The sequence below is a fragment of the Loxodonta africana genome, chromosome 16, assembly GCF_030014295.1.
Source record: "Loxodonta africana isolate mLoxAfr1 chromosome 16, mLoxAfr1.hap2, whole genome shotgun sequence".
NCBI classification, from domain to species: domain Eukaryota; kingdom Metazoa; phylum Chordata; class Mammalia; order Proboscidea; family Elephantidae; genus Loxodonta; species Loxodonta africana.
This window is the reverse complement of record NC_087357.1, coordinates 61,344,730-61,357,578: the sequence shown is the minus strand read 5'-3', so window position 1 is coordinate 61,357,578 and position 12,849 is coordinate 61,344,730. Positions and strand designations below refer to the sequence as shown.

At 39.3% G+C, this 12,849-nt stretch overlaps 1 protein-coding gene across 3 annotated transcripts in view; it reads left to right on the top strand.

Annotated features, from left to right (window-relative positions):
• The window catches only part of JMJD1C (jumonji domain containing 1C), a 321,108-nt gene that overhangs the window by 46,680 nt on the left and 261,579 nt on the right, over positions 1-12,849 (top strand). The window contains exon 1 of one of the 3 annotated variants that reach the window (XM_010589154.2): positions 4,719-10,956. The exons of 1 other annotated variant lie outside the window; for it this stretch is intronic. In XM_010589154.2, the coding sequence (XP_010587456.2) occupies positions 10,789-10,956 (168 nt within the window). In that variant the 5' untranslated portion in view covers positions 4,719-10,788. Of the gene's footprint in view, positions 1-4,718; positions 10,957-12,849 lie in introns of those variants that run through there. One more of the 3 variants, XM_064269623.1, reaches the window with a different exon arrangement.

Here is a 12,849-nt window from a genome sequence, read left to right as displayed (position 1 = left end):
TACTAGGCATTAGTGAGCTGTAATGGACTGGTATTGGCCATTTAAAATGGGAAAATCATATGGTCTTCTATGCCAGGAATGACAATTTGAAGAGGGATTGTTCTTTATATATTTCTTTTAATGCGGCTCTGCTGGTGATGAATTATCTCAGCCCTTGAAAAATTGCTTATTTTATTATTTTTGAAAATCACTTTTTAAAGGGTATAGCATTCTCAGTTCACATAGTTTTCTTTCAGCACTTTAAAGATATTCTACTTTTTTTCTGTCATGCCCATTTTCTGACAGGAAGTCTGTCATAATTTTCATATTTGTCTCTCTGTATGTAATAGAAACCGTGGTGGCATAGTAGTTAAGAGTTCAGCTGTTAACCAAAAGGTCGGCAGTTCAAACCCACCAGGTGCTCCTTGGAAACCCTATGGAGCATTTATTCCCTGTCCTATAGGGTCCCTGTGAGTTGGAATTGACTCCATGGCGATGCGTTTTGTTTTGTTTTTGCATAATGTACTTCTCTCTCTCTCTCCCTGGTTGTCTTTGTGATTTTCTTTCTATCTTTAGTTTTTAGAAATCTGAAGGTAACGTGTCTAGGTGTTTGTGGGTTTTTACCCTGTTTGGACTTCTCTAAGCTTTTTGAATCTGTTGTCTGATATCTTTAAAACTTTTTTTTTTAAATACTCAGTTTTCTCTCTTCATGTATTTTATATGCTAAGTTCTTTCTTTACTTTATGTTAGTTTAATATGTCCCGCATATTTAAGGTTATTTTCCTCACTATTTTTTTGTATACATCGTTTGGGTCTTTTGACCCCATTACCTTCTGTCTTTTTGTTTTATTTTGTACCACTGTACTCATTTGCTTTGTTTTGGAAGTCACTAAAATGAAGGTCACTACTTTTCTAATTCCTCCTTTTAGGAGGACCTACTCAAATGCTGGCCGTGCAGAAATTGTGAGGTCGCGTCTCTCAGGACAGCTGCAAGGAGTGACTGGACATGGACATGTCTGATGGCATCAACGAATTAAAACTAAGAAACTAGAGAAGGAAATGCGATTCGTCTTTTGATTCACGACAGAAGTGTGGAGCTAGAAATGAGAGACAGAACCATAGAAGAGAAAAAGTGTAACCTTAGGAATGGCGCTGCAGCAGGTTCAGGGCAGTGTAGGAATGAGGGGGCCAGAACTTCCTGCCTTATTCAGGCACAAGATTGTTACGAGGTTAGGTAGGCACCAGTGGTTTTACTATTTCCCAAATCACATAAGTTCGTCTTAGTCATTATTTATATTTTTTTATTATAAAATTATTAGGGAAAATAAATAAATGGGCCGCAATCCCAGTAACTAAAAAAAACAGATACTGTTTTGGCGTATTTTCTTCCAGTTCTTTTTTACTAAGTGTATGTTTTTTTACAGAGTTGTAATCATTCTGGACCTTTTTATACTCTACTTTTAAATTAACATTTCAAGTATTTTACCTTGTATTACATAGCTTTTATACTCATTATTTTTAATAACTATAATTTTTCTTTGTTGCTGTGGTATAATTTACTTAACTATACTTATTGCTTCCAGTTTTTCACTATTTTAAATTATTCTGTAATGACATACTTTGTATTTCTATATCCTTAGCCTACTGGCTTAGGATAATTTTCAGGGAGTGGAATTACTGATTTCCTGATTGAAAGGGTATGATTTGTTTAAGGTTGCTGTTAGTAAAGATGGACAGATTGTTTTCCTGAAGTGTTTTAGCAAACACTACTAGGAGAATATGTGTACTTGTTTCACTATATCCTTGTTAATACTTGATGTTTGTCTTTTTTCATTTTTGTTAACTTGATAGAAAACATTCTCTTTCTCTATTCTGTATTTGTTTTGTAATTAAGATGGAATACATTAATAGATTTTAAAACTTTAATGTAAACTTTTGAATTATAAAACTACTAGAAGAAAATACAAGAGAATATGTAATATTTTCTAAACATGACTTTAGGCTGAAACATAAAAAACATTAGTATATTTAGCATATTTTAGCTATATTTAGCATTATTAGCATATTTTAAAATATTTTTAAATAGTCACAACAGCCAAATACTGTATGAAAATTTAAAAGTTGTGAATATTAAAAAAAAAATCACGAAATTTTGCTTCCATGCAATTTTAGATACAAAATTAATTGAAACAGTTGATTTTGAGGTATTTTTTATAGATAAAACAAACAGTTGAAAAAAGGATTTTTAACTGTTATTGACAGAAGAATATGAAGGCAAGCTAGGTTAAAGGTTTCAAATATAAAGATTATTTGAAATGCAGAGTATCATAGAAATTCTTCCATTTGAAGTTAGTTCTGAAAGATTATTTATTTTAATATGACAGTGTTAAGACCAAACTTGGAGAGCAGAGGAAAGAAACTCTACAATGATAATGTTTAAAAAACTGTGCTATTTAATTGGTAAACCCTTACTCTAGTATTCCAAAACCTGTTGCTGTGAGTTGATTCCGACTCATAGTGACCCTATAGGACAGATTAGACCTGCCCCATACGGTTTCCAAGGAGTAGCTGGTGGATTTGAACAGCTGACCTTTTGGTTAGCAGCCTGAGCCCTTAACCACTGTGCTACCAGGGCTCCCTCTGTATTATTAATATGTCTGTATTAAAGATTGATACGCATATCTTCTGTGAAATCTTTGAGAAAGAACAAATCTTCAAGGCTTTCTGGCTAAAAACATTTGCTTTCCTAAGCAAGATTACTTTTGTTAATTCTTCAACATTTTTCAGGTTTCAGCCTACCATGTGCTTTCCTACTTGCTGAATTATGTGGAAGCTTTCGGAACTTTAAAAATTATGGCAGCCTTTGCATTTGATATACTGGGTCCAGAGGAGCAAAGTGGTTTGCCTCAAGTATACAGCTAGTTAGTGGCAGAAGTAGAGACCAGAATCTAGACTTCCTTGACTCCTAGTCTTTCATTACACCACACTATGTGACTGCTAATATCTGGTTTGCTGCATTTGGAATATACACCTTAAAACATTCATTTGTAAATGACTCTGTGGAGTGGGGGTTGACCAGTTTTTCCTAAGTAGTTGCATATTTTGTGAAAACTGAATATGCTTCACATACTATTTCTCTTGTCCATTTAATCTTAGGTAATATTATAAAATTGTGCTCTGGAGTAGCAGAACTGTTTGGGCATGTTGATTTGAATTTTGAGTTTATAGTTGAAGTCTCTTTTTGGGGTCTAATTTTCATGTGTCAACTGATTTTTAAAGTAAAACCTAGAGGCATCCTAAAACCGAGACTTGTGTGAACACATGCCTTGGAATTGGAGCACTATTTTATATACGCTCTTTAATTGAATAAATAAATTATTCTGGTAGTGAAGCACATGTGGAGCCAGAAGACAATGCTTTCTTTTACATAGTGTAATTTATTTTTATTACATATTTGTTTGTAGTATATTATAAATCTCATTATACCTAATCATGTGTCCTTTTCTAGAATGCGCCAAAGAAAGAAATGACTAAAGATTCCCCATATTTCATTGCTAGGTGTTGTGTTGTTTTGGTTTTGTTCCTAGAAGCCAGATGCCATTACTTTGAGAAATGTGCCTCAGAGCTGTGTGTTCTTGATGTAAAGGCTCTTCATTATGTAGAATCTAGCTTCATCTCTCTGGAAGAGCATCAGTGAAATATAGTCAGCTGGCTGAGATTTTGAATTGATAATACTTTTTAGTTTCAATTTTACTTCAGATCCCTCATTCATAGCTTTAAATACAAGTGTAGAAGTTCTTTCACTTACTTAATGAACTTTTGTGGGTATCAACAAAGTCACTCATCTCTGCTCTTTTGCTACCAACATGTGGCAATAGTGAGGGCTTGTAAGTGAAAGCAATAGGAACATGGCTGTTTAGGAACCTAACTTGTTCGTAAGTAAAGGAGCTTATATGCAGGAAGATGCAAAGTGCAAACTGCTATCTAGCTTATTTTAATGGTAGTTAATAGTTGAAGCTTTTATGACAGGGGTGATGAATATAGAAAAAGTACTGCAGGGCTCTCTGGGAAGACCCTTGCTATGTGCTCAAGGGCAGCTTTCCATTTCTTTGTTTCTTCTGTCTCCTCATTCAGCAGATTAGTAATTTTTAATACTATATGCATTCTTTAAAAAAAAAAAGTTTAAATCATTGATGACAAAATTTACAGTACCTTTTTCAGTAAAGAGGAGAAAGAATGTTGAAAGGAAGTGGTAGGTTCCTGTGCAGCCAGAATTTAAATTGGAAACTGGGTAATAGATGATGGAGAACATAAAATTAGAAGGCCCAATAAAGTCTGCTTTTCTCCTTTCTTTCTTCCTACCTTCCATTTATGTTTCTTGCCCTCCTTTATCTTTGCATATAGCACTAAGAAGACAGTCAGAAACTTATGTTTGTTTTTTGGCTCCATCAAGGACATTATTTGAGATTGTTCTCTTCAGAAATCTAAGAATAGACTGGTGTTTGGATATATACTCATAGGATCATTTTTGGGTTTGCGTTAAATTGGTAGTTTGGTAATGAAATGAATGTTTTCTTGTGAATTTTAACTCTTTCTCTGTATCTGTTCTTTAGAAATTATCCCAGGAACAACCTTGCTTTTCTGCAGAAGCTCAAGTTTTATGAAGGCTTAACATTGTACCTCCATGATGAAATGAGATAATGTATGTAAAATATTATTATGAAGGCAATAAATAACTCTGTGGGAAGAATTAGAACTCTTATTTATGACTCATGATTTAAAGATTCTAAGTTTCTTTTAGATGGGTTGGATTTAGAGGAAGGTACATCTTGCTTTATTTGTTCATTAGTTCATTCAATAACATTTAATGAATATCTACTCTGTGCAAGGATTAGTAGATGCTGGAGGTGTAGTTATGAGTAAGATACACTGCCCTTGCTCTCATGAAGCTTGTCTTCTATCAAAGAAAACATGTAAAACAATCAATTAGAGAATAAATGATTTAAATACATTTATAGTAAGTACTAAGATAAAAAGGGAATGCTTTGAAATTCCATAATTGGGGAATTTGACCTTGTCTGGGAATCAGAGATGGCTTCCTTGAGGAAGTGACACTGAGTTACTTTATCATTATCACATATATGATTGAGGAATTCAGTTTAACTAATGCTTTTTTTTTTTTTTTAAATCAAAGTTATTTAAGGTTTACCTAATAAACACGGCACCAAACCAAACACATTGCCATCGAGTCAGTTTTCACTCATAGCTACCCTATATATAGGACAGAATAGAACTGCCCCATAGGGTTTCCAAGGTTGTAATCTTTATCGAAGCCAACTGCCACACCTTTCTCCTGCAGAGCGGCTGGTGGGTTTGAACTGCCAACGTTTTGGTTAACAGGCAAGCACTTAACCACTGTGCCACCGGGGCTTCAGTAAACATGGTAACAAACTTACATTCAATTCTATTCTTGGTTTTAGTTGAGGTGCATAAGCCCATTACTTTCTGAAATAAACAAACCAAAGCACTTCTGTTGTCTATCTTTCCAGATAGACTGTGAGCTTCTCAAGGACAGAAGCTCTATCTCTAGAGCCTTATAGTATGTGAGACACATAGTAAGTGCTAAATAAATATTGAACAAATCAATTATGAATAATCTGTTAATGTGGAGGAAGCAACTTGGTGATTTACCTTTGCGTTTCTTCTAAGCAGCATTTTAGTAGTTAAGAGCAGGAGGCTTTGAAATAAATTATAAAGCCTAGTTTTGAATCCCAATTCTTTAATGTAATAGTTGTATATACCTAGCAAGTTACTAAACTTCTCTAAACCTCATTTTCCTCTTCTATAAAGTGAGATTACATGTGTAAATTTAGCATAGTGTTTGACAATAATAAGCGTTCCATAAGTGAGGGCTAGTATTATTACTAGAGACATGTACCAAAGTTTTCACCTTTGGGCTTTATTGGGAAAGTTTAAAGTAGACACCTATAAGGGCACAAAACACTAGTATGTCTAAGACCAGATAATTGGCCCTCCCCAAAATTATACCAAGTTAAAAAGTGAAAAACTTATAAATAGTAGACTGCTATTGAAACTAAACCTCATGAATTATTAATCATTGATAATTAAGTGGCTAATCATGGCCATTATCAGTACAATGAGTATATTTCCTCCTGTTATATGTCAGTTTTTTAATAAATCAATGTTTTTATGAATGGATTTTTGTGAATATTTTTAAACCAAATAATCTCTCAATGTATCTTTTATGTCAATTAAGATAGTTAATGTATGAGGTTTGCTTGAATGATGTGTGCATATTTAAAATTATTGGTGGACAGAATTACATTTGGGAATGGAAAAAGCAGAAGATCTAGCCCATATTTCTAATTTTTCAACTTCCCTAAGTGAACTTGAAGCCTTGGTGGTGCACTGGTTAAGAGCTTGATGGCTAACCAAAAGGTCGGCAGTTTGAATCCACCAACAACTCCTTGGAAACCCTATGGGGCAGCTCTGCTCTGTCCTGTAGGGTCGCTATGGGTCGGAATCAACTCGACAGCAACGGGTTTTTTTTTTTTTGGTGGGGGGGAGTTTAAGTGAACTTAGTCATTTTAAATAGTTCTCTGTCACTCTCTTTGCCTATGTAGTGAAAAGTACTATCACTCTTTTTCTGTTTCTCTTTAATCCTGACTTTTTTCTGAATATCTTTACGATAGTAAGGAATGTAAGGAAACTTATTGACTAAACAAATATTCTAAGGTTTTAAATCTGACTTTAAAATTTCCTTTAATTCCATGTTACAGGAGGTCCCTGGGTTGAGAACGTCCAATTTAGGGAGATTGAGGGAAAATTCATACTTTAATGTTATGTTAATTTTCCCTCACTTTGAAACAACTGAGCCAGACTCTTCTGGCAACAGTCATCACAATCACCTGCAGTTGGGGCACATGCAGCTTTTAAATCATTGAAAAGGCTTTGAGCCTTTACTTGTACTAACCCGTTGCCATTGAGTTGATCCCACTCAATAGTGATTCTATTGGACAGGGTGGAAATGCCCCAAAGGATTTCCAAGGAGCCGCTGGTGGGTTCAAACTGCTGACCTTTTGGTTAGCAGCAGAACTTACCCACTTAACCACTATACCACCATGGCTCAACTTTAAAACCATGTGTACCTGTTCTGACTTACCTACGAATGAGACTTAAAGACACAGTTAGGAATGGATTTTGTTTGTAACCTGGGGACTGCCTGTATTTACAAAGTTATGATTTGCTTGCAAAAATAAAATAATATAATTACCCTTTAGAACAAAGCAATGCAAAAAATATCACCAAACAGAAAAACCATTAAGACCTTTTTATTCTACATTGAAAAAAAGCACTTCAAGTTTCTCGACACACTAAATACCCACAAATTAGTGCTTTTTTTTTTTTTTCTTGTAAACCCTTGAAATTGGCTGTAGTCAAGGGATTCAGAAGACACAATTTGGAACATATTTTTAAGAATACAAGATGTTTGATTAAAGTATTATGGTTAATATATGGCCTTCTGGAAAACTATTTCAGCACTTGAAATGTTTGGATTGAATTGGGTGGATTTACATGCTTTTCATAAGTTAACATTTAAAAGAACAGAATTCAGCATGTAGTGTGGGTTCTTTGAGGCTGTATTAAGTAAGGGACAAAGTGGGCAAATCTTACCTTTCTTGCCAACTGCGTGATAAGAATCAGCATGAATTCATTCCCCAAAATGTGGTGATGGATCCAGTCTTCACCTTCCCACTTCTCCCTTCTCATCACCAGCTGCTCAAACTGCACCCCTCTCTTCGACCCTAGCCACCTGGAGCTGGGTCAGAACTCACAAGTTACAAGGACAACCGTCTTTGAGACCAAGCTGCCCAGGCAGCAGTTCTCTGACAGTGGCTGCCCGGAACTGGGTCAGAGTTCACAAGTTAGAAGGACATCTTTCAGATTGTCAAACCGGCAGATGCCAGCCCTTGTGGGTTCATTAATTCGCTAGAACAACTCACAGAATTCATGGAGAATGTACCATATTTAAGGAGCCTTGGTCATGCAGTAGTTAAGAGCTACGGCTGCTCACCAAAAGGCAGCAGTTCGAATTCACCAGCTGCTACTTGGAAACCCCCCATGGGGGTTCTGCTCTGTCCTATAGGATGTCTATGAGTCAGAATCGACAGCAATGGGTTTGGTTTTGGTTTGGTACCATATTTAAAGCGACATATTTATTACAACCAAAAAAGATACAAATGAAGAGATGCCTAGGGTGCGGGCTGGGTAGGGTCCTAGCTTGAAGCTTCGCAGCCCCAAAGAGGGACACACTACTCTCTCCTGTGCATGTTCACCAACCAGGAAGCTTATCTGACCCTTAGGGTTCAGGGCTGTTAAAGCCCTCACCACGTGGACATGATCGGTTACATCATGCCTCCTGAGGTGTAGGCAGCATCAGGGCCGCCTAGGTGGTCCCTTTTGGTCTGGTCAGCCCCCTACTCATTAGCCTCAGGTGTTGGTCCAGTTTGAAAGAACTGAGAACCAAGGTCAAATTGCTTCTGCACCCTGATTCCACTCCTCTAAGAGGCCCATCTAGAGGAGTTTGTGTACAAAATTGAAAACAACTAGCAGTTTTATGTAAGGCATTCCAGCAACCTATAGTAAATGGGATTTATTATCATGTTAAACTTGCATCTGTTTTCTCCGATGACTGCGTTGTCTCATTTGCTCCTAGAATATCACTGAGAATTAGGATGCAATCTCCATTTTAACAATTTTGTTATGCCCAAGTTCACAAAGCAGCAAATCGTTGATAGTATCTGTCATCTCCTGATTCTGTCTTTTCTTTTCCGTATGTTGGTTTGTTTTCACCAGGTTACTTTCCTGGCTCCATAATCCAACCTGCGATTTAGGAAGTCATAGTGTGTAATTCTTAAGAAGATTTGCAAAGTGTTATGCTGTAGGTACTGAAGAGTGAACTTAAAAATTGCGCAAGTGAAATTAAAATTTTCTCTGAATTTGCCAGTATGCATTTCTGGACAGAGGTTTTTCCTTGTTTATTTATTGCAATTTCATATTTGATCTTTAGCAAAATTAAACTGTGACGATTAAAATCTCCCTTCCTTGTAATTTTGGTTTCTAACCTGTTAATGGAACCCTGGGGGCAGTGATTAAGAGCTCCTCTGCTAACCAAAAGGTCAGCAGTTTGAATCCACCAGCAGCTCTTTGGAAACCATGAGGGTCAGTGCTATTCGGTTCTGTAGGGTCGCTATGAACCATGTCAACTTGGGTGTTTTAGAGCAAACAGAGAAAATATTTATTTTTAACTATTCAGATTACTAGTGTAAACTTTAAAAAGGTAACTTTTTTCCTTTTTATAGTAGAGGTTTAGGAAAACCTTTAAGAAACAAATTTAAAGTAAATTTTTATTGGGCTAAAAGAATTTTTGAAGTTGATTATAATCACTAATGCTACTGAAAAACCGTAACTGGGATTTAAAAACTATCTTTTAAAAACACTGTAAAGTATGTATGAAATAGAACTGCTCACTGATAACTACAGAGAAGTTTGATTTCGGAGAATTCAAGGGCGGAATCAGAAAAGGAGTGATTGTTCCAAGTTGGTGATTTGTTTGGAATCAGGGTCACAAAATCCAGTTGCGATTGGACATAATTTATTTTTCTGAAATGTGATTGGCTAAAACCCTTTTCATGTTATTTTCTAATAACTGAGTCTGGAGCCTTTCTTTGTTTTTATCATCTGACCAGTGAGTTTGAGGTATGTACTCGTACTGAAAGTACTCAAATTGGCGCAGTGACAGTTTGTGAATTTTAAGGACGTCGACAGAGCCTGTAACGGAACATTTGGCCTTTCTTATAACAAAGTAGTAGCGAGGCGTGAATCTCTGAGTAGCTCCAACACGTAATCAGTATCGCTGCAAATGGGAAATATGAAAGGATGACAGCGTTTTCTTCGTTTTCACTTTATGAAGTCGTAGGTTGTGTTCTGCAGTGACCAAGTTCTCTGGGTTTTATTCAAAAGAAAGTGTTGTGCTTTGCTGCTGAGACGGCAGGGCTGTTAATTCAGGGTAACTCAGACGGCGGCTTGCGTTCTGAAAAACATCGCTCTGGAGATGCGACGTTTAACCTGGAGTTTATTTTTTGATCCAGCGTGGAACCAGCACATTTCACTTTCGCTTCATCTCCCCCCACCCACAGACGAGGGAGCAACGAATAGAGAGGTGGACCGCAAACGCATTTAATAGTGTTGCTGAAGGAGAGCACTCCCTTTCCCCGTGTCCCTCTTTCCTGGTTAGTCTTGAAGCAGCAGCCGCCACGGGAGCCTGGCTTGTGCCGCAGCGGCCGGCACTATTTTCCGTCTGTGGTGGTTCCTCCGACCCTCTCCCGCGACTCCCGCCCTCGCGCCCGCGCTGGCGGAAGGAGACGTGCAGGGAACTTGCAGCCTTGGTAGTGGATGGAAAGGCGGAGTAGTACTGGCCGCGGCGCTGTGGCGGCGGCGGGGGCCGGAGCTGGTTCAGTGCCTCCGACGGCTGTGTGGAGATTTCTGTCAGTTTTTTTGTGGAGCTGCAGCCAGAGGTTGCGAGTCCGGGAGTCCAGGGGAGTTTCGGGGACACCGAGCGACTGAGCTCGCTGTGTCCTTCCAGGCAGAGCGTTTGGTGCGCCCCGAGCCCGCGTTCGCTTTTCGCTGAGCTGCCGGCGTCCCCCTCAGCATGGGCGGCCGGTAGGAGCGGGGTTTCGCTGGTTCCCTGGCTGTGAAGAGGAGTCGGCCGGTTCAGCAGGGACCGCTATGGCGGTGGAGACGCGGCCGGAGCTGGTGGGAAAGCGGTTTCTGTCTGTGGCGGTCGGTGATGAGGCGCGGCCGGAGCGCTGGGAGAGCGGACGCTGCTGGAGGGGCTGGAGAGCGGGGGTCATCCGAGCCGTGTCACACAGGGACAGCCGCAATCCGGACCTAGCGGTAAGAGAACGAGATCCCCCCCCCTATTATTTTTGTCCCCACCCGCAGCTCCAGTCTCTCGCCGCCGCACCTTGTGGGTTATCTTTGGCACCTTGCTCTGCCGGGCCAACTGGCGGTCACGCCCCCCTTTCGAGGCCTCGGCGGGCTTGCCCGCATCCGCTGTCCGGGTCGCCGCCTCCCAGCGAGTGGCTTCCCCGGCGGGCGGGCGGTGACCGAGCGGGACTCCCGGCGCGTCGGCCGCGCGCCACGGGGGAGCCGCGGGGCTCACCCGGGCACTCGACTCCTGTGGGGAGAGGGCTGGTCGCAAGTCCCCCTGCAGCGCCCCGGCCGTCGCTCAGCCCTCATCGAAGGGCGGGGCTGCATATCCAGCGCCGCGCGGGCAGGTTGGGGAGGGGGGCACTAGGTGGTCAGCTTCACTAACATGTTTATCCTCGTGTGTGTGTGTGGGGGGGGGCCTTAATAGTGTCGAGGTTTGAGATGTAAAAGTTATCGGGGAAGGTTGCTGAAGGGGAGGGAGTAGGGGTTGCTGATTTTCCGGTGGATTTGCGTTTTAGAGGCAGAGAACCTGGAAGTAGCTATGCTTCTGTGCATCCTCTTACTAGAGATGCTTGAATTTCTAACCAGAAACCATGAAAACGAAAAATTTGGGTATAGAGGGTAATGAAAGTTTACCTTTTTTTGCTTTCTTTGTAAAAAACCGTAATAGTGATTAGTCGTTGTTGGGAATGGATAGTGCTTCAGCATCGGAATGTTCCTGGGTATTACACGATTTTAGATGAAGCAAGAAATTTTGTGAATTGGAATTATAAATGCCATGCAGAACCATAAAGTGTCAGTTTCTTTGCTTTCTTTTCCTATGAAGCGGCCAGTATTTCTCAGTAGCGTAGGCATGTGCGTGATTTCGAGACAGGATATGCTTCGTTGTGTTTCAGGCATAGTCTCACTGGGGAATAGGGTGGAGGAAGGGGACAAAGTAGAGACAAGACATTGACCAAGCTTTCCAAGGTTGACTTGTGAATACATAATCCATGAAATTTATTCCTAGTGTCCTCGGACATTTTACTTCCCTTTTACAACCTGATGTCAGCCGTTTGTCTATCTGTTCCTCAGCCCACCTGGCCATCCATCCTCCCTTGATGCTTAGGGTAATTGCATCCCTGTTTTCAAGCCAGCCTTGCCTAAAATGTGAATATTTAAGGAAGTGTGTTTCGTTTTTTTACAAACCTTAAAAGAAAACAATCATCGTGTTTCAAAGATTAAAGGTAAGGTTGTTTTGGGGAATTTTCTGGTGATCACCTAGAGAGTAGTTAAACTTGGAATGTAGATTTTAAACCATTCTAAACTGTGTACCTGTAGATAAGAGTTATTTTGCATATCTTATTCATGTTTAGGACATTTAAAGTGATTTATGATTTGTTTATAAAGAAGCCCTCTTTCTCCATTTTAAGTTGTATTTCTGTTTAGTTCTTGTTTGAGTTTAATATTAGGTTGAGAATACTTGATTCCTTTTTAAGTTTTGTTAGGATAATTCTTCAGGTCAATCTAAAATTTATCCAATGGTCTTACAGTATTAGTAATACTAATTTAGGGTGTGTTCATAAAATGTTCAATGAATGAGTGATTTTACTTCCTTGGTTCCTGTAGTAGCCTTGATAGGTTAAGCACAGGGAAACTTGTTTTATCTGGTAGGTAGAAAGACTTCTATGTCTGGTTTGAAAATACAGACAGTTTTTCACCCTCTCCTGAATTATTTGTTGTTATTGGTACTGAAGATTTAGGAATGGGGAAATGAGTATGTAAATTGCAGCTGTGGCAGCACTAGCTGGTTTTTAAAGGAAGGTGATAACCCAGTAAACCAAACCCAAGTATTACAGAGTAGAACTGCTCTACAGG